Raw genomic sequence first — 23,211 nt, 5'->3', positions numbered from 1 at the left:
TTGGTGCACTAGCCAGACCTAAGATACACACACAGATCCCTCTCTCATTTTCAGCATCTATCAAAGAGCAAACTCATGTGTAACCTTACTTACTAAAAAAAAATCTAACTGATCAGAATTTTTCTAATCTCCACATCTTTTTAGTTACATTTTATGATATACTGGGAATAGACGATCTGTTTTTAAATTTCTAAACCCAAAATAGTTTATTCTATTCCAGTTACCGGTAATATTTGTTTTATATACAAGATAAAAGAAGTCATCCCTACCAACCTGTATTGTAAACCTTCATGAAAGAGAGATGGTCTTCCTTTGCTTCATCTAAAGGTTGATACTGATCCATATAGTGCTCAATCCTCTGTATGAAGTCAGCCAGGGCCTCCTCAGCGGTCATCCCAGAATAATCAGGACTGCTTACTTTTACTTCCTGTTGGCCAAGACTTTGTTATTTACAGACTCGACAACTAGACCTAGCGTGGATTATTTTGCTTCATATTAAACAAAACCAGCAACAGATGTTAAACATTATCATAAACTTGATAATATCACACAATAAACCTCTTAAATCTACAAGAGCTAGAGACCTAAATCTCAAAAAATACAAAGCCAACACTACTCACTCGTTACTTACACTAACAACACTTGACTATTCTACCAACAGACACACCTGGTGATCATCCAGTGTTGAGTTACACTTTCAAATAACAAAAACAAAATTGCCTTAGGTTCATACATCTGCATTAGGGACCTTTAACCAACATAATGTGACCACCTCAAAGACTAATCATGCCAAGTTTTATATCGAACCAACTTACACCATTTAATTAGAAGTAAGAAATGGATAGATAACAAGATACGGTGATAAATAGATGCGTATCTGTGTATGCCAGATGAGTTACTCGAAGACAAAGAATTATACGGTCATTTCAACAAGTGTATCACATCCTAATAATCCTTTAACACTTCACTATGATTCCCGCACTTTTTAATTTTATTCTGGAACTGCATGACGGTTTTGTTCAGCTTACAGAAAACTCCAGCAGCCAAAGGGTTCAAGAAGATGTCATTTCCCATTCATCTTCTTGAACCTCACTTATTTTTTCATAAAAAAATTATTGGTAAATTATTTTTGTCTTAAGTCACACGATAATTGGCTGGATTACCCAATTACAGTTTTAATACTCAAGATTAAGTAATGATAATAGTAGACCAATAATACTAATAATAAAAGTACTGGTATGTGATATGTACACCATCAAAATAGTACAGCATCTTGACAATTTTGTATTAAAGAAAATATGCCAAGTGATGAGGGATCTTAACCCTGCCGAGACAACAGGAGTCAGTGTTTGTTATGAAATTCATCAGACCCTTCCATAAAGATATTTCTTGGGATGGTGTGTACAGTCTTAAGAAGGGCATGAAGATGTATCACTACAATATCTTCACATGAAATGGATATACCACGACTTGAATGAGGTGACTTAAGTAAATGATTGACCTTCCTAACTACAGACCACAAGACAGACACACAATAGAACAAGGAGAATATCCATCTCTCAATATACCCCTCTGATACCTTACCTCCACTAAACATGCAGTATATTCCTAAATATAACTCAACTAAATAACCAGCTACAATAAGATTTTTTTTTTTTTTTAGAAACTGAAGCAACACTCGAAACATTGGATGAAAATTATAGGTGCCGTATACCTCAGTTAATCTATATGCTAAGAACAGTACTCCAGACACCAATTGCTTGCATTGAAATATGAGCAAACAAGACAGGAGGAGGAGGAGGAACCAAACAAAAAATATGGTACAGTACAGTAAACTTAAAGTTAAAAATACAAGAGAGGGAGAGAATGGGAAAACAGCACACCAAGTTAGCAAATTTCTGTTTCCCTAGAGACAAGAAGCCCCGGTAGATGATATATTTGACAGCTAATATTGGCCTAGTTGACTCCGACCGGCAGTACTCGGACTACAAAAACGACCAGGATGAGATTGTGAAGATATGAAGAAAATGTTGGGTATTACAATAAGATTAACCACCCTAATGCTAACCTAATCTATCCCCCTCCCCCAATAAATAGGATAAGGGTGGATCATCTTTAGGTGAATTAAGCTGGGGTGGAGATTCTTCAGGTGATTCAAAGGGCGAGTGATTCTTGGAAGGCTAGGACAAGACAGTAGTGAGTGCGAGGAGATATAAAGGACTCCTTCAAGGTAAGGTTCTGCCCAGAGTGATGCCAACAGGTTTAATGACTGATAATGGGCGTCAATTATTAGCCAAAAAAATAATCATCAAATGGTAAAAAGAAAAAGAAAGGAGGGAAGGAAGGAAAGAAAGTAGGAAAAAAGTTAAGAGAAGGAAAGAAAAAGAACAGGAAAAAGAGGAAGAAAGAAGGGAAAAATATACAGGTTAATGACCGTGTGGCTGGTAGAGGAATAATATGAGAGGCATTTATGACGTAGTAATTATTTACACGAGGGGTTTAAATTACTAGCCAAGTTTATGTCTTGGTGTTCATCGTGAAAATTAGCCCCAATGAGAGACAATCAACACTTACTACAGCTAAAAGGGGACTAGACTACTGTCAAACAGATCTCCACAATGACTAATTTTATGCAAGTGTGTTAAGGTATTGGACTTTTGTCACTACAGATGCACGAGGTTGTCAGGGTGAAAAGTTTGCCCCCTCCCAAAATGAAGCAACATCGACCCCAAAGGAGATTGAACGGCACAACCACACTCGACCGTCAGGGTGAGTACAGACTCATTCCTGTGACTGTTTCACCAAGGGAAGTGAACTTTTGTCCGTGACTGTACATGAAGATATTGATCATACTGTAAAGAATAATATACTGCATTTGAATAAGGCATAAATATTATCATATTAATTACATTAGCAAATAAAGCTGTACAGGTATTATAAAAATGTTCCTAATTTTTGTTCATCACAATGTTTAACTACAAGATCATATAAAACACAAAATCATACTATTTCTATGTACAAAAATGTTAGGTCCTTTTCAATGTATAGGAATCACTTAAGACCCTTTGTGTGAGGAAAGACACAGTCCCACTGAATCAGCTGTCCTCAGTAATTCACCGAGGTCATACAATACAAAACAAAGAAGCCGAAACGTTCACAATGATAAGTACAAAAAGACAACTACCTGTACTGTGCTCCTTAAACACTACTCACCTTAAATACCTGAACATCAATGGCCATACAGACTGTGTGGTATTAGCCAAAACATACACCATAAAATATACAATTATACATATATAATATAAAGCATAATTACAATACTTCTCCCCAGTTAGTCCACCTGTGACCTGGGAAGGTATGTACTGACACCTTGGAGAGGAGTGATAAAAGTTAGTGTGAACCCTTGAGGTCGGGGTGGTCTGTGGTTCAAACTGACATCTGGGCAAGGTAAGAAGGCTGCTTACAGTACCATAAACATTGTTCCAGGATTATTTATCTTACTGCTGAGAAACAGAGGCTCTCAGGCAATGGCAGACTCTACCAGGCAAAGCTTATTGGTGATGCCTCTCACAGGTCATTGGTCTTACCATATACCCCCGGAATTTTGAAAACGTTTTAAATATTAAGCTGGATAACTTATAATTTCATCCAGAATAGTTTTTTTTATTCAACTATAACACAAATGCTATGGTGCTATTTATCAAAGTCCATCAACCATTAAGCATCTTTGAACATTCGAAGGTGCTGGTGTCACAACTACAAGACTGACACCAATTTGCTGATGTGATTACAGAAGTTGAGGAATAAAGATATATAAAGAACTGTGTTGGCTCTCGGTTCATTAATAATTATTGATCTTGAATGTTTGGGTGTACAGTATGAAGATTTGTTTATCATAATCATTTGTATCTTCCAAAATCTTTAAACAACCATTTCATGATTTTTCTTGGAAGATTTAATAATATATAAAACACACTGTATAAACCAATCAATCTCTATCAAGACCAGCCATAATCTACAATAATTATAACGCATATCTATGTTGCTACACACTGCTGACAATGACTCCATACATACAAACTGGGGACGTGTACCAATGGATCCCGGATTACATTTCAATACAAACTCCACATTCCTTATTGGGCGGAATATTTTCTTGACAATCAGTACGAGAGGCTGAATCCCACAAGTCTGTCCACTGCCAATACTTCCACATATACAATACATAAAGCCACAGTAATCATTTGTACCTCACTGGAAAGATCTTGCATTCATGACTCTTGGTGAGGTGTGGTGATGTAGGAGAGGTAAGGGTAGATGGTCAACAGTCCTGTATAATGTTTGGGAGACAGGTACATTATCTACTAGATTCACTCCGAGGGGCTCACCTTCCAACAGGACAACTTACCTACCCGAATACAAAGACAGGGATCAAAATAAAGGTTAACCCAAATGATTAAAAGATGTATACAACCGAGCCAACATAAACCTTAATCGGGGAGTATCACGACGAAGCAACTTGGTTCGGTAATGGAGCATAAGGCACAGACTACCCAGTTCAAAATTACCAACTCCCAATTTAAAATACGTTCTAAAGATTTCTCCAAGATGCTACAAATCCAATTCAATTCAGTCTATGTTAAATACTGAATCAACTGCTATTCACTACATGGGAGAAGTGAAGTGTACATACCTGCCTCCCACACCAGAACCCCCTCATTAAAACACCACCACTCGGGTCATGCTTGCTGCCACACACTAAAATAATACCCAATTATGAAACTGATGAAGCATTATGCATCAGAAATATAAAAATACATCATAAACCTTAAAATCTAACTCATCCGTCACTTTGGTTCATTTATTTTTCTAGAACTGTGGTAGATTAGGGGATGTACAGTGTCCACATGTTGGCGAGTCCTCTTTAAGGAAGTGCTACAGATAAAGAGACCAACAGTACAGTATATCCATACCTTGGTATTTCTAGTGTACTATGGATGAAATGTAAAAATATATGTTTAGTTAGTGATATGAGGCGGTCACATACTGTACCCAAATTTGTTGGGGTATGGTTCCATAAGGTGTTACACGTTATGATAAGTCCAAGATAAGTAACATTGGTGGCTGATACAATGGAAATATTTACTGTGTTTAGGTTGCACTGAATGTATGTACACACACACACTCCAAAAAGTATCTTTGCGGGTAAGTCAAATAAATTTCAAAATGAACACCACTAAGACTCCTGTTGTCTTGGTAAGGTTGTCAAAATCCTTCAACTATTGTGTCATGTTGCCAAGCACAAAATCGTAGATACTTTCGAGTGTGTGTGTACAGTACCTGAGTAATTTGTGCCAGACTGTGTTAATGGAATGAAGATGTGTGTTTAAGGCAGTGGAGTGGCTAGATGACTTGCCAATAGACTTTAATTTGATAAAGTCATTACATTATATTAGTAGGGTAATCTTTCTGTGCAGTTTAACACATCTAGCGAAGTAATGACGAAGAAAAAGAGCAAGAACGGAGCCCTGAGGTACTCCATCTGTCCACTACGGCATGGATGAGACAGCTGGAGAGAGAGAGAAAAGATCCACCAAGTTAAAATAAAATATCAAAGTAACATATGAATGAACTTTGTCAAGGTTAGTCTGGTGCAGTACCATGTTAAAAGCTTTAGGAATAATTAAGAGAATTGGGACATGATTGGCTGAAGCTAAGAGTGAAGTGAAGGTTTTCCAGGATGATGGCTGAAGCTGTCAAGAGTGAAGTTAAGGATTCCAGGATGACATGACTGACTGAAGCTAAGAGCAGAGTCAAAGTTTTCAGGTAAGAAAGCAGTGATGGAAGGGCTGACATGAAACCAAACAGTGAGAGGAGGAGGAGAGCAAGAGGAGGAGGAGTGGAGAAGAGGATAAGAGGTGTAGTAAGGGAGAGGAAAGGGGGGGAGGAGAGGAGAAAAAAGGAAAAGAAGAGGAGGAGGAGAAGAGAAGAAGGGGGAGAAGAGAAGAAGTAGTATCGTGTATGTTTTGAAGTATCCCTTTACTTTTACCATGGATAACCAAAAGCCCCAGAAGTTACAAAAGACAAAAGACTTCCTCTCCTTCAAACACCAATGCAATGTTTGTCTTTTAGAAGGTTGGCAGCATTTTCAGTTAACACTTTTTATGGTCATTTAGATTTTACATCCACTGTATCTAAAGTTAAGTGACTTTTTTTTATTATAAACCGAAGCAAAACAAAATATATACTTAAAACCACCTCAAACATTTCAAGGGTAATACTTTCTAACCAAGCAGGGTTAACCAGTTCAGGGCCTTGACACTAATGTAGCTCTGCACACACCAGAGCAAAGACTGCTCATCCAAAGGTTCATGCCTGCATTCCATGGACTAATAATATTGAGTATCACTACGTTGTTATGGTACCCCGAGTTATATTATTCACAGTACTGTGATTTATCATGATAAAGCACAAACAACAATGGTCTATAAAGAAGGAAAATCAAGCTCATTTATATATGTATCAAGTTAAAAGCTACTATAACTGTTAAAATGCAAAGTAAAGACTGTGGATACAAACTTGAAAGCAAGGATGCCCTGGAGTGTTACAATTAACTGGGGTCGACTTGAGGTAGTCGGGCCCGTTGATCTTCACAACCTGTACATGTAAGTTTAACTAAAGTAACGGTTCCATATTTACATCAATCTAGTAAAATAAAATAAAAAGTCAAGTGCCATAAACATTCATTCTAAATCATGGGATCATGTCAGAGGAGCCTACAGTATATACATTATATGAGGAGGAGGAGGAGGTATGACATTGGTAAGGTTAATCAACCAATTATTTTACTGACCCATGAAGAACTTTGTCCAAAATTGAAAATCATTTTGCCCACCAACAGTTTCCACACAAAGACAGAATCAATGGCAACACTTCATGCAAATTCCAATGTATTTCTTCATCTATACTACAGTAATTATATAAGAACAAAAAGCAGCTAACTTACATGACAGCCCAAATCAATAAATGAGAATGAAAGTTGAACCACAAATAAGTAACTAAAATATACATGGACAAGAATGAACAGAAATCAGGCATAACATTCCCTTTGTCTCCCCTTGAGACAAACCATCACAAGGGAGGAATCATGCAAATCTAATCACAATACTTTAAGAGAAAACATCAAGTCGAGTATGACAATTTTTCCAAAAACATGACCAACAGCGTACATGACTCCAGTACAGTGAGATATTATGGAGAAGTTTATTTTACTATTTAATAAGATAAGAGTTGGTGTTACAGGATCAAAGACTGGACACGTCATATGATATTCCCAGTACTTGACCACCTTGAATATACCACCAATGATTATGTAAACCCACTGTGCTAGACTCCTGTATTGTTGATCAGGATCTTACTTGAAAAAGACCCCAAGTTATAGAGTCCACTCCATGATGTCTTCCCACAAGTGAAACATTCATAAAATACAGAAAAAGACAAACAAAAGCTCTACACACTGTTGCAATGGCTAATGAAAGTACAATAATGATGATGATGACAGTTGAGGAGTTACAATGTAAAGTTTGGAGGATTAAATCACACGTAGATGTTTAAGCTGAGGGAATGCTGAAGGTGTACAGTAGTCAGGTACTTATGAAGAAGACATGAACTGTGTGGGGATCATAGAACCCTCACAACCAGACATTCACTTGCTAACTGCTTACTGTAATTCACATCTCATACAACTCATTCTAATTTACACTAATATCAGTAACTATACAAGTTCTACAATGACCTTTTGTTTAAGGTTAATATACTGGGCTGGTGGTTATCACTAATTTCAATGAAAATAGACATTTACAGAAGATTAAATATTAAGAATACAATCCAAAATGTGGGTGGGGGGTGGGGGGGTCAAACATGCAAATAATGGTAAAGTACTTACTCTACTTTAAGACAATTTCAAGAGGTAAAAAAAGACTTCTCACGTTCAACACTGTGGGTCAGGACAGGTAGAACACTGTCACCCAAGTCTGCACCTTTATGTTATAACTCCCCAATAGCAGTATAAACATGAGGAGTTGTGCGGTGTGATCTAGTTTACGGGTGAGAAGGACAAAAAAACTGGGTGTTTAATGATGCCTTGTAAAAACTGCAAGACAGACATCCAAGACAGCCCTAACACCAGATCACTTACTCAGTGGATGACAAGGTTCGAGACACACTGTAGGCATCATTAGTGTAGACGGGAGTATTAACCGTACTGACACTGCGAACAAGTTCCCCATCGTCTCTGTGCCATACACAAGTTCATTCATGAGCAGCTAGGAGTACTCAACGACTCCTACCCCTTCAGATGGTTGGATAAGTACCTGGATAGTGGTAATTTGCAACAGATGATGAAGTTACAAGAACGCAACGTATTCCTACTACAGTGCGCCGGGTGGGATTGATGCAACGGTGTCATGGCAGGAAAAACACATAAACAAGTCTGGCGACTACAATATAGCATGCCCTTCAAATTTGCGGGGGTTAGGTTCTCAAAATGGTCTCGGATAACATTTGCTGCTTATACATACAGAGGGTCCCCGAGTTATGAACATCCGACTTACGAACACCCGCCGATACGAACAAGGTCTCATGAGGTCAATTATTAAAAAAATCCGACATAGGTACAACTGGTTCGTAGCATTAATGTACGAGAACTACTTTGCATGGCGTAGCAGCGAGACAGAGTGGTGGGTGGGGAGTAATGCGTCACCCAGCCAAGTACAAACTGTTGTTATTTACTGATTAATTCAAATTTTCTGTCCCTCTTCATGGCTCCTAAATGCAAACCTGATGCAAGGGATAGTAGTGCACCCAAGAAAAGGAAAATAATTACAATGGAAGCGAATGTTGACGTAATGGTTCTGAAAAAGGCAAAACACCCTCAGTCATTCATTGGTAAAACATTGGGTTTCAGTCGGTCAACAATCGGAACAATTTTTAAAGACAAACGCATAATTCTTGAACATGTAAAAGGATCTACACCAATGTACTCAACTTTGATAAAATAAAGAAGTGAATTGTTAACTGAAATGGAAAGATTGTTAGTGATATGGGTGGAAGACCAGCCAGCCCCAGGTTTCAATGTAAGCGTTAAACTTTAATTTTTACTTTCCTTTACTGTATTTTGTTATTCAATTTCTTCTTTGTGCTTAAATTAAGTGATTTGAGATGGACCCCCTGTGAACCCTTAAATAAGAATAAATGTATTTACAGTGTATGGGATTATTTCTCATCATATTCAAGGAAACATGACAAGACAAGTACAGGGGGGGGAGGGAGGGAGGAAGAGTATCTAGGTGAATGAGTGGTAGAGAACTGAAGATTGAATATAAAACGTTACTGAAGGCAATTCTGTGAACAAATCAAGTCCAACTTCACTCCTAAGGAAGAATGAAGCTTTCAATCAAGAGTTTGTCAATCACTTTGCCAGGTCGTGCCAGCATAACCACTAAAAACAGATGACAGTGTTAATATTGACATTTTGAGTCAACCACACAGATACAGGCTAAAGAAGTGAGCCAACAGCAGCCTTATGGACCTGGGTTTGGAAAGTGACATAACCAGAGGCAGATGAAATTCTAACTTGGTAACCTTAACCCCTCAACCAACATCAAGAGGCCTGAATGATGAGAATGTGTTTATTTGAGAGAGTGAATGAGTGAGAGAGAGTAGAGGGAGTGAGTATGTGTGAATGTGTACAATAACTGATTATGCAGTCTGACCCTACCAATTATTGCAGGTTTTCTCTGGGTCCCGTACTAATACTGAACCCAACGAGAAAATTAAGATTTGGATCCATTGGCCAGATGCCTTTTACCAGTACACTCAATTAATCCAGTTAATCATTAAACTTTCCTGAAAATTAAATAAAGATTAATAACTTCAAAATACAATCTAGACAAATAATAAAATACCAAACTAGATGCTGTCCTGTAAACTAACATAATGGGTCAGTTTTAACACACGGCGCCACAGTGCACCAGATCACACGGCCAGAGTCACGACTTTATAATCAGTGGAACCTCTAGTACACCTTACCTCATCAGTTAACCATGGCTAACAAACACACTTGGAAAATGGTTAGAAGATGAGGAGGATGATGGATGACTTTTCAATTATCTTTTCATCAGATATTTTAAAGAGTAAACAAAAACAAAAGATCGTGATGCGACTCAAATCCATCAGCGTCATTAATCTTGAACGATGCTTTTGGATGTCATTAACCACATTAAATCTTCATCTGTTTTGCGTTTTATATTTCATCATACCCGGTAATGATTTGGTCCTGACAATCACGATTAAGTATGGGCATTCTTTTAAAGTATAACATCATCATCCAGTACACCTTCACCAAATAATTATCTACCCCCTCTGCTTAACTCACTGTGCCTTGGCTAATAGCACGTCATCTACCCACAACAGCTAAGACAACTTTAAACCGTCCTGGTCAGATACAAGAGAGTAGATCACTGAACAATACCTGGTACAACAGTGTAATCAATGTGGTCATTCCCTTTAAACTGTGACAATTAATTATAGATGCATCCTAGTGAGGGGTGATGACCTTCATGGCTGACCTATAACCTTGCCCTCTGTCTAATAATGACCAAAATAAGATACCCACCGGTGCCAAGGAAGACCAGCTATGAAATTTAGGTAAAGAATGGATAAAATATTTTAGATACAAGTGTGTAAACAGAGAAATTACCTTAGCTCATTCATATACTTGACAAATCTTCATATGCACCAATGAAAGTAGAAGAAAAAGAATAAATAATAATAAAATATACAGAGAAAGGAGCGTAATATATAACCAACACTGGGATGAACCTAAGCTTCTGTGGTAGTACAGGCTACAGCATGAGGTTCAATGAATAATCGTGGCGCAGCGGAAATGTCAACTACAGGACAGAAACTTGGAGCTTATACACTACTCACTATATTAATGCTAAATATTTTGTATTTCACAGGACGAATTACAGACTAAAATCACACTTAACAATAAATGCATACAGTAATAACCAATGCACTTGGTTGTTAAGAGCTTCTACAACCTAATACAAGGCAACTAATGCTCAACGGTCTACAATAAGTCACTGTTAGTTCACAACACAGTAACACAAAACAGACCAAATGCCTGCCATAATATGCTGGTGAAGTGATAAAATTAACTTATAATAACATATAGTACTTCAATGTTAAGTTATGCCGACTGACCCCTTCACTACGGGGACGCCACTAACAGTATTTTATTTGGCTAATGCAAGATTATTTTATTCAGCTCAAGAGGGGACCCCACACACAAGGGGTTAATAATGCATTTACAGTTTAGACTTTCACCAATCAACACCAAGACTTTGTATATATAATAAGAACCTAATTAAAGAAACAGCTGTACTGTATCATGTGGAAATGAAAATTTTTACCAAGAAGGTCTTTAACTTAATCACCACACTGAACATAATATAATGATAAACTTAGTAACTTAATAAACTACAGGATAACCGACTCAAGTCCAATTAAAATCCTACTATAATCACACCTAGAGCTCGGTATTATAGTCCCCATTATGCCCGTGTCACGTCCCCCCAAAAGTATTATATAATGTCTCCTCTAAGTTTTATACTAGACCCACATCAAAACAAATACAAATATCAAGCTCCACTCACATCTTTAATCTCTTCTCATGCTTTTTTTTTTTTATGGTGATATCTTCCCAAGTGATCTGGGTTAGTTATGCATGTTACCAGCTCTGCCCTGACCATAGTGAACAACATTCAATTAACTCTTAATCGCCAGCTAAGGATTACTGTACCTAATTGGCCCTCCTATGCACAAAAATAGAATACAGTACAATGAACATCTATAATGGTACCCGACACACCACATTTGGTTAAAATACGTTGTTATCGCCGCCCTCACGCAGTGTTATTGCAATTATGGGAGGGTGTTAAGAGTAATGAGAAAGTGTTGTTGTTTACTAAGCGAGGAGATGATGGAGCCATTGTCTCGGCCCTAGACGATAACATATGGCAGGTCCTCGACCTGTGACCTGGCCAGATGTGTGGGGGTATTGGTTGCTCGAGTACCTTTAGTTAGCACTGACCAGTATCGGCCAGACCCTTTGCGTGTACACACACAAGCTGTAACCAGGAGTTACTTGGAACGATACTAGGAGTTAAATGGAGCTATAAGCCCACATACGTGAGTGAAAGAACACAGCGACCGTTTGCATTACGGTGAAATGTTGGGAACTACACAAGTGCATAGTGTAAAGCACTTGGATAATAACCATACAGAATAATGTATTTACTAACTGACGTATAATGTATACATGTAATAGAATGTAATCAGTAGTTAACAAGTGTCTCGTTCTTTACAGGTTTTGACCACATCGACCAATAAATATTGATTGCATCAACGTTGTGGGTTTCTCTCACTCTTAAGACGTGACATCACCTAATTGTCAAACCATTCGGCAGTTAAATACATAATTAATTATTCAAGTTATCACGTACATAACCCTTGGATGGATAGACAGATGAAAGAAGGTTTAGTGTACTCGTGGCTCCATCAAGGGAGGGCAGCGGACAATTGTTAAGTTGACCCATTACCTGCTACAGTACTCTCTAAGAAACATACATTATCTACTTTAGTCACACTTAAGGCCGTCTCCAACACATGATAGCAGTCTTACCCGAATGTTTGACTCAATGATGGATGGATCGTCGCAGATTGACTCCACGTAGAACAGTTTGTAGTCCATCTCCACCACAACCTTCTCATAGATCAGTTTACGGCGAACCATCGTTGTGTTTGTAGCGTCAAAAACCTGTAAACAAAATTGCATTTATAGCTTAAATCACTTCAATAATAATGCAGTGACAAATATTCAGTGTGATCAGGTTAGGTGTAATTAATGAAACATTCTCTGGGAAACAACTCCTATAGTGGTACAGTATATACACTCCCATTCTAAACAACATCAAACTATTTGTAACTACTAGTGAACCAGCTTAGTTGGATATAAAGAATGTGAACTCCTTGGTCAGACAGATTCTTGACAAAGAATACCATCTGGCATGTCACCTGGCAGCCTGACTGGTGTGATCTGGTTTATATGACTCTCCCACCATAGTAATCAGCAGATACAGTGTCAGATTCGTCGGATTATTTTGAAACAAACTTTGATAATTCATATCAGTTCAATTTAATTGAGTCATATTACTACAGTATGCCCACCAAGTTCTCAGATCTTTACTTGGTGGTTCTCGGGTATTTGCGGATGATACCCTGGATGTAATCAAGAATGTCTGTGGGTAATTTTAAAGTTGCCGGAGTTTTCGCGGCTGGGACAGGTAGCCATTCGTTCTAGACAGTAATTTCCTTTACCTGTATTGTAAATATGTGTGTGTGTGTGTGTGAAATAAATAATAATTGGAAAATCGTCTCGCATATAATCAAACAAATTTATTAAAAATGTGAGTCTACCCTCAAGTCCTTGCTCTATTAATAAAGTACTGTAATAGAGCACGAAACTGAGGGTAGACTGTCACATTTTTAATAAATTTGTTTCTGATTATCCGAGAGAGGATTTTCCAATTATTATTTATTTATGTGTGTTTTGTGTGTGTGTCTATATACAATACTACAGGTAAAAGAAATAAATGTCCTAAGGGCAGACACAAAGGGAATATACATTTCTTTGTACACAAGTAAAAATGTACCCCCCATCAGCAAATTTTTATTAGGATTTGGCAATTCACAGACATTTGAGAACCTAACCCCGCACATTTGGGGGAGAGCCTGTTCTTGGTAATTTAAACAGGTTATAGCAATACATTAAGATAAATCAATTCCTCTCTGTCAGTGAATAAATATTAGTGGGAAAGCAGCATAAAGAGCAGCTGGTACTGATAAAAACACAAATTTACTGCCAAACTTGATGAGGTTATGTAATGTTTTGCCGAGGTACTTCCCTGACACGGCTGGGAACTGTAGTGTAGTGAAGTCAATACGATGTCAATAGAATGATGGCAAATGAATAAACAAACATATTAAATGTAAATAAAAGTTAAAACTGAGGGAAGTTCATTTTACTGATCAAAACAGACAAAGAAAAGCACGTGCTAAATCTCACTTAAAAAACAATTTGTTTGCAGTGAAATTATGTCTCTGATGCAAAAGAAAATAAACTTGGTTAGACCTTGACAAAATTAAAACACGATCCACTAATGAAATAATAAAGAGGAAAATATTGATTATCCACCTAATTAGACATCTTTTGCTATGTCCATTGATATTGAGTTACTGTCTTGACAACACTGAATATGTACTGGCAAGGAGAGAAAACATTAATTATTAAATTCGTCTAAGAGGCTCACATTAGACAGTAGTGTGTTTAGTGCCCAGAGCAATGCAAAGTTCCCAAGAAATCACATTCACAACATAAACTCCCACACAAAAACACACAGCTGTTCCAGATTCTCTTCAACTACGTATGAAAGTGGATCCCAGAGACCCGATGGACCCATTGGGGGAAGTGTGGAGACAGCATTACCGAATACCAAGCCTCTGGTACAGCATGACCAGGCACTACACTCTATTGTCTTTCATTTCCCAAAGTATGAATTCTGAGACCTATTTTACAAGTGGGTGAGCTGCTGGGGTGTTCCATTCAGTGGCTGGGTGCAAGATTCAAATGGGTAATTGTTGGATCAGATAAAAGAGTGTTCTATTCACGTGACCACAATACACATGTCTCCTATTGTGTAGATGGGGACAATTGGACATGAAAGATTCTTACCACAACTTAATATAACAGCCATACACGTGACAACAGGTCATAGTACAGTATACATTAACCCTTTGGATGCGACATGCGGGTAAACCCGCCCAAAATATTATATTAATTAAATGCGACAAGCGGGGATATCCCACGGCCTTGAAAAAACTTCCCCAAATGAGACGACATGCGGACATATTATGTATTGAGGTATAGGAGTATTTCCTGAATGCAATATAGCTTATTTTTGTACTATTTTGTTTGATATTATCTGAATATGTAATACATATCTAAATTTGCTGTTTAGTAACCAAATTGATTAAATTTATTTGCCATATACCAGACATTGATTTATACCAATTTCCTGCATTTTTGGGTATAAATGTCATTTTTTCTCTAAAATTTGCACACATATGTGAATTTTTGTTCCAGATTTGGAAAATATACTAAAAGTTCTCTAGGAAAAACATAGAAAATGTGATTATATGAAATTCATTTTTGGCAGGATAATTGACACTTTTCAGGAACCGGCGCGAAATTTAATTATGCACCTAAAGGGTTAATGAGAAGTAATGTACTACAGTATGTCTCCAAGCCCACTGTTATTATCTGCACCAAGTAAAAAGTACAGATAGATGTATCCCAAGCTCTCAACACTTATCCACTCCAAGGAAAGGAAATATACACTTCACAGAGATTATACCAAAAAGCAAGGTTGAGGAGTCATACTTGAGGGAGTTTAGTTGGAGCAGGTGTTAAGAGAGCAAGAGACAGGTATAAAATGACCTGATTTACCAATTGGATAAAGTTTTAGATCAGAAAAAGGTTTCAGCCGTGAAGTGAGGAAAAGATCAAGGGGATTTCAGCTTTTTGCATGATCAGGAATAAAAACTAGACCTATAACCGTTTGGGTAAAATCAGAGAAGAAACAAGAATTCAAAAGCCACATTCCATGGTTCATCTCTGAATGTTGCCTACAATAATTATTCCAGCAAGAAAAAAATGTCAAGTATTGAATTATACAGTAGAAAATAAAACGGTTTAAAAAGAGGTCAATGAAAAAAATGAAACTTGCAAAGAAATAGATGAAACTTATAACTGTGGTACAGGTACAGGAAAACACTTTGCCGTGGAACTTGGCAATTATGTAATGGTAAAATGTACTTATTGATCAGTCAGTACTCACTGCTACTTCTCCCCCTTCGTTATCAAGCCATTCACAGACATCCTCCAGGGCGTCCATTGCACAACGCTGCCGAAGAGCCATCGCTTCTTCATTGTCACTCCGGAAAAAGTTATGATTCTTGTACTTTTGAGTCACTCGCCGCCGGTACTCACCCAAGTTAAACACTGCAATGAAGAAAAAATAACCAATGATCATCAAAATGTATCACCACACTCGACAGAACACAAGGCTGAGTGAAGGTCCAAAGGTGGAGATGCAAAATACACCTTCAGATTATTCATTGAACTTATGCCTGTGAAACTATGTAGAGTCAAGGTCAGATTTGGGTAATGAATCCGATGAAGCAGCAGAAACCAACAACTACTGTACGGGTATTTATGAACCTCTGAAGCCGACAGTTGGCCCAAACTCATTTTTAACAAGGACTGAGACCTAACAAACTGTAATGTTAACTAGAATTCTTATTTTGATCTCCATTAGTGCTGTGGCTTAACATGCAAATGTGTGTGTGTGTGTACAGAAGCTGGTTGTCCTGCGAGAGTAAAAACACGCCACAATCTACATTCTCAGTGGGACGTCAAACTACTGTTGTTACCATAACGATCAAGGCTCATGTGGTCGTCTCTAATAATTCCTGTGACAGAACTCATCAAACACAACTGTTAACATTTCACTACCCAAAACAAGAGAAGCACTTAACAGCCAAGTGACACTCATTCTTACCCTTTGTCTTGATGCCAATCCAGTTGAGGTATCGTGTGAGCTTCTTAGCCATGTAGGTCTTCCCTCTAGCTGGCAGACCGACCATCACAATAACGTGAGGGATGTTCACATAATTGGCTCGCTCTCCTGGTCGTACGTGAAAATAAATTAAGAGTTCCTAATTAAGTAAAGCTTACTGTACCACAAAAAGTGTTCCTAATAAACTAAAGCTTGAAATATTATGAACAAATTACACATACAAAGAGAGACCAGATTGGTTTTAGTAGTCACAAATACTGTACATAAAATTACATCACTATTGTACTTGTAATATAAATACTAAAGTACTTATACTGCACTGTATTGTTTTCCTAATGTCACTGAAAAGTTCATAAAATTAATACAAAATATCCTAAAATAGATCTTATTTTATAGCCATTGACTTGTGAAGTTCTCCTTTGATCAACTCACCGTCATCAGTAAATCGACAACTTAATCGCCTGTGTCGAATCATGTTCAAGTTACGGCAGTTTAAGGAACGGTTTCTTCTCTTTGCCGTATACAGTAGAACAACCTTATTGAAGTGAAAGAAGTGTATCAAGTCCAGTTCCTTTCACTCACAGACAGGATGAAGTGTTTTTATATCAGGTTGACATGATATAAGAGAAGCAGCCAACCAGTACTGTCCTAATTCATGGAGACTCAGATACTGGTGAGAATAAACACCACCTGGAGTGAGTACCAAAGCTGTCACCTGTCTGCCAGATGTTACTACAGGATACAACTATTGGTAACTGTACGGTAAATAATCCACAACCTCCCGCAACGTTTCCCAACTGAACAATTTACAAAATAATTCTGGTTTCCTTGGCCATAAGTTTTGAATAATCAAGTGTTCTTTAAACCAAATGAATCTCATGATACTAAGGTCAAGTTTAAGTTATGGCAACACTTATCAGATCAAGCACTTTCATGTGTTCCAACTCCACTTTTATCTTCCCATTTGGCGAGTGCTGTACCTTATCACTCTCTCAATATTGTCCATTCAGCAGTAACAGGCACCTCACCTGACATAACTGATACTGTACTGAGCAGGTAAGGGGAGAGGTATGCCAAATATCTCGTACAGTACAGATCAACAATAAGTGGATAATACTATTCTTCCCACAATTAAATAATACAGTGCTGTAGTTCCTTTCTGAGAACTGGATAAGTAAACCACTAGATCCCAGAATACCTGAACGAGCGCTTCAAAATTATCGTGACACTGTACCTTTAATTTCTCCTTGCAATTGAAAAAAAAAATAAACGTCAATGTAGCACAATCTACCACAGCCATGACCCATTTTTTTTTAAATGGGAAAAAGCTCGCCTGGGCACAGGTCACCAACCACAACAGGATCGGGGGATGTATGTATGTATGTACAGTGAGTTCTGCTATAACGCGTGTTTTGATAACGCGAATTTGCTCTAACGCGATTTTTGAATTAGGAACGATATTTGTATAACGCGAACGCTTGTTTGCTATAACGCGATTTTTGCTTTCTATTTCTCCAATTTTGTGGTATTAACTGTGAATATGGTAAAGAAGAATATCTCCAAGAAGCGTTCTGGTGATAGAATTCCCGGTGATGATCGTAAAAGAAAGGATATAACACTTGAAGAGAAGCTCGATTTTATCAACCTCAAAATCACCCTTCTCCCCCATCAAGTTACATTCATATTTTTTCAGGGTAAAGTGTTACATTTACTGTATGATTTCATTATTAGATATGAATGTAACATTTATTTAGACTGTGCTATCCTTGTGTTAGGCTAACTACGAAATTTTTTCGATTTCGAGTAATCTGCACCTAACCCTATTTTCTCCATAAGCCCTGTTATTTCTATTACGCGATTTTCTATAACACGATATTTTACAAGAACACAATTATCGCGTTATAGCAGAACTACCTGTATGTATGTATGTATGTACGTACGTACGGGTATATGAGAGAGAGAGAGAGAGATTTAACATGCCCTAAAAATTAAATCAATACACACCTCTAATTGGGAAAGGTTTGTTCTTTGTTAAGAGACTTGTAGAAAGTGAAGACGGTGTTGATGCTCCATTCTCTTCCAGCCAGGAGGCACCAACGCCAACATCATTCACAGAGCCAACAACTCCCGTAGCTCGACCACAAACACATCCTGTGATATCCATGACTTGTGAGCCTTGCCTGTAAATAAGAGATGTTTCTTAATACATGTAATTACTCGCATAGTTTACTACAAGAAAATCTCTCTCTGTTTTTAGTATTTTCTTGGACATGAAGGTCAGACAGACAATTTACAAGAATTTATGAGAAGGTCATTTGGCAATTCTGCTGTATGTAAACTGAGCAGCAGAGTAGAGGTACTTGCTTCTGTATTACACTTCACAACTTTCTCATGTACTGTACACAAACTTCTGGATCAGGACCAAGAAAGGTCTCCTAGAACTGCACAGCTACTGTACTAACAGAATAGATAACTTCAATATCCTCTTACCAATATGGTTTCAGATGAAGATTTTCTCTAAGCTTGAAAATCTTAATATACTGTACTGTATAGCACATAACATTCCATATAATATGAACCAAACAAACAGTTACTGAGGATTTGGCAATACATCTACAGGACCTGGTACACGTATATACAGTAACACCAATACAAACTGTACAGTAAGTGGATTGCTCATGAGCTACAGACAACAAATCTGTGCCTTATAATAATTACTGTATACTGAACAGTTCACTTGAATATAAAAAAATTAAACATATTAAATGATTTCCCCCAAACTGGAGACCTAGGTACAATATTACAATTAAACATGATGCTTCTTTAATAATGTACAGTATACCAGTAGTATTAGAATAAAAGTATAGTACAGTATTACGGTTTGAAATAATAGTTTTGTTCTAAAATGTCAACTGCCATGAGTAAATATTTCATGGCTAACTTAATACTGAACTGTCAACAGAACTACAGATATATCTATACCAGAAATTACTGGTACCTCTGTGGCAGATCTGAAAATTCACTAGACAACATATATGTAACACTCCTAAAGGCTAAAATTCTATTCATATAATCAACCAGTAAGGTGTTTACTAATGTATTAATAACATTCACGAATATGACCTATCAAAGACAGCACAGGAACTACTGTACTGTAGCAACATGGAAAATAACGAAGGTTAAGGGGTACCACTTGATATATTTAATTACGGTATTTATTTTATTTTGTTTTTATGGGGGAATAGCCTACCCGGGCACAGATCATCGACCCACATCGGGGCCTGGGGGACAAAAAAGTAAGAAGAAAAATAAATTAAAAATAGAAAAGGAAAAGGTTATATTAATCTACACTACAAAAGATGCCAGAAAACCAGCTTTTTAAAGCGAGACATTGTACGAGTGTGGAAACACAGAAGAAGGCAGAGCATTCCACAGTTTGGCTGTGTGAGGAAAGAAGGAGGTACTATAACGGGTTATTCTCGTGTGACCGACATCCACAGAGAAATGGTGGGCACCGCGGGCAAGACGAGTGTTACGAGCCCTCGGCCTTAATTTATTCGGTAAAATTCATCCGTGTATACTGAGTATCAACAACAACCTCAACATGAATCCGTTTTCTGTGGCAACAATTAATATCCTAAGTGAGTAGAAGTCAAACAATACCCAAAGGTTTCAAGTAATAATTAGTTATGGGAAAATGAGAAGTATTTGAATGGGTGTATCTTGGAGTGGTGGATGTCAGTGATGACCAAGGGAGGAGGTTGGGCCAATCAGGCCATTCATAGACCCCTGCATTCAAGTGCTACCACCTTTACCCTTGTAAGTACAACATTCACAGTCACACCACCTCCAGTCATCATTGACACACCTACACCACCTGATGTTTCTGCAACTATCCCAGAGCTTCCAGGTTCCTTTCCATTTACGGTTAATATTGACGACTGACCCACGGACAAGTTATTTGTTTAACGGTTTATTTTCTTACTTTATTTTCATCAGAGTTCGGATATGATAATCATTTCTTGTGCAAATGCTTCGTTTGGTAGATAATTAGACGCCAGGGGGTCCAGGCAGGTAGGTTGGTTAGGTTTTCTAACAATGCATCTGCCTATTGTTTTTCACATCAAATAAGGTTAGGTTAGGTTAGGTTTAATTTAGAAATAACCACTTTTTAACACATACACAACTACAACAGTGTCCACTATAAAGCAGTGAAATTGCGGAATTTTTATAATCATTTTCTATGAAAAATCGGCCGCGGGTCAGTCGTCAATAATTACCCCATTTTCTAATCTTGTTGCCCCTAATGGGGTGGGCATCCACCATCTCCAGGTATGAACACTCGACTAAGTTCTGTTAAGTTGCCCCTTGCCCACCCATACAGGAGTATAAATTGGGTGACTTGCAAATTTACTAATAATGTGGTACAAAAGCTCCTATGGACTATTACCCATATGATCACCTCTACAGAAGGTTCAGTCCTATTTTGTAATTCTGATTACTTATAAAAGTCGTGGTCTTTTAATTGTTTTTTAAGACTCTGTATACTGTACTACACCTAGATCCTTATATTTACCCCAAACTCCTGCCACCCAATATTAGGTCTATTTGCAGTTTCGACCAACCACAGCTCTTGAGTTGAGCAGTGTATTTTTTCCAATAGTTTAAACAATTTTAAGACCTTTCTTCTACAATTTTTCCCTCACAAATGACCCAACATAACCTCCTAATCAGGGGGGAGAGGTGGGGTTCTGCCCCCCTGGATCCTAAGGTATATTTGTCATTTGCTAGGGAAACATCAGACAAAAAGTGTCTTAAAATTGTCTAAACTACTGGAAAAAATACACTGCTCAACTCAAGAGCCGTGGTTGGTAGAAACTACAAATTTACCTAATGTTTTAACAGAGAGCAGGGACACTAAAACTGGTACATCATTTCTACTTCTAACCAGTACACGAGATTATTTTAGTAATTTTCTTTGTTACAAGCATTATTAAGGAGATCACCCCTTCACTGATCAAATTCACTATTATCATAAACCACTCAGAGTACCACACTAACCCTACAATATATAATTCACAAGATAGACTAAGAGCACACTTTAACACCTGCCTACAGACATCAACAACCATAACCTAAATATAATCCCCTAATAACTACAATGTATATAATCACCACTTATTACATTGCTGGTAATTATTTGGTAAGGTGTGGTATCATCTCTGTGTGGTGGAGGAGGAGGTGACCAGAGATGTGTGGAGGAGGAGGCCAGAGATGTGTGGAGGAGGAGGCCAGAGATCGACCAGCTGAGGCTGTTTGTTTACATGCGCCGCGCCGCCCTCACCCACACCCACACCTGACCATCACCCACACCCCCTCACCCACACCTGACCATCACCCACACCCCCTCACCCACACCTGACCATCACCCACACCCTGACCATCACCCACACCTGACCATCACCCCACCCCACCCACACACCCTCACCCACACCTGACCATCACCCACACCCCTCACCCACACCTGACCACACCACACCCCATCACCCACACCCCTCACCCACACCTGACCATCACCCACCCCCACCTGACCATCACCCACACCCACACCCTCACCCACACCTGACCATCACCACACCCCATCACCCACACCCTCACCCACACCTGACCATCACCCTCACCCCACCTGACCATCACCCACACCCACACCTGACCCTCACCCACACCTCACCACACACCCCCTCACCCACACCTGACCATCACCCACACCCCCTCACCTCGTCAGTTTATCACTACATATCATTCAATCCGTATCTTAAGAGCCCCGTAATTATATAATTGGGATACTCTTAAAAAAAACATTTCATGTGAACTTTACAAGATAGAATGATAGATGAACATTGTCTATCATAATGAAATACTGTTATACCCTCATAATATACTGTTAGTGGGAGTATATAACGAAATGGCTAATGATAAAAATTATATACTGTACTGTGATTTTCTTTCATTGAGGCATGTGGTAAGAGTGGTGGGAAAGGAACTAATAATAGATGGTCATTTATCACAGTTGACGTAATGTACTTGTTAATACTTGTCCATAAATAGCTTGTTCACACGCTGTTTATAAAGGTTCATATAATCACTTTGGGTGCAACTCTGTAATTCATTGGTGAACAATATAATAAATTAACACCTACTCATATTAGTTAAAATATAATGAAATAATAGACAACTAAGGAAGACCATTTGCAATATACCTAAAAAAAATGTACTATTAACTTCAACGTTAATGAACACCTAAATCCTAAACTGATACCTGGACAAAATTCCCCACATTTTATATTAATGTTCATTTTTATGTACGGTTAGGTTAGGTTAGGTTAGATTTTTGCATGAGGGTATTTTGTCTAAAGGAAATTCAGTCCTACTCTATTTTATATATAGA

General features: G+C 38.0%; 1 protein-coding gene across 4 annotated transcripts in view; it reads right to left on the bottom strand.

Moving 5' to 3' along the window:
• The window catches only part of LOC121868123 (6-phosphofructo-2-kinase/fructose-2,6-bisphosphatase-like), a 51,049-nt gene that overhangs the window by 17,432 nt on the left and 10,406 nt on the right, over positions 1–23,211 (bottom strand). For 2 of the 4 annotated variants that reach the window (XM_042368423.1, XM_042368422.1), the window contains exons 3-8: positions 18,768–18,943; positions 16,746–16,871; positions 16,023–16,186; positions 12,749–12,883; positions 6,580–6,657; positions 274–427 (exon numbers count right to left, since the gene is read on the bottom strand). In XM_042368423.1, coding sequence (XP_042224357.1) covers positions 274–427; positions 6,580–6,657; positions 12,749–12,883; positions 16,023–16,186; positions 16,746–16,871; positions 18,768–18,943 — 833 coding nt within the window. Of the gene's footprint in view, positions 1–273; positions 428–6,579; positions 6,658–12,748; positions 12,884–16,022; positions 16,187–16,745; positions 16,872–18,767; positions 18,944–21,948; positions 22,092–23,211 lie in introns of those variants that run through there. The other 2 variants (XM_042368424.1, XM_042368426.1) reach the window with 2 other exon arrangements.

The sequence above is a fragment of the Homarus americanus genome, unplaced genomic scaffold (genome assembly GCF_018991925.1).
Source record: "Homarus americanus isolate GMGI-L3 unplaced genomic scaffold, GMGI_Hamer_2.0 scaffold47967, whole genome shotgun sequence".
Classification (NCBI taxonomy): Eukaryota; Metazoa; Arthropoda; class Malacostraca; order Decapoda; family Nephropidae; genus Homarus; species Homarus americanus.
This window is presented reverse-complemented; position numbering and strand designations above follow the sequence as displayed.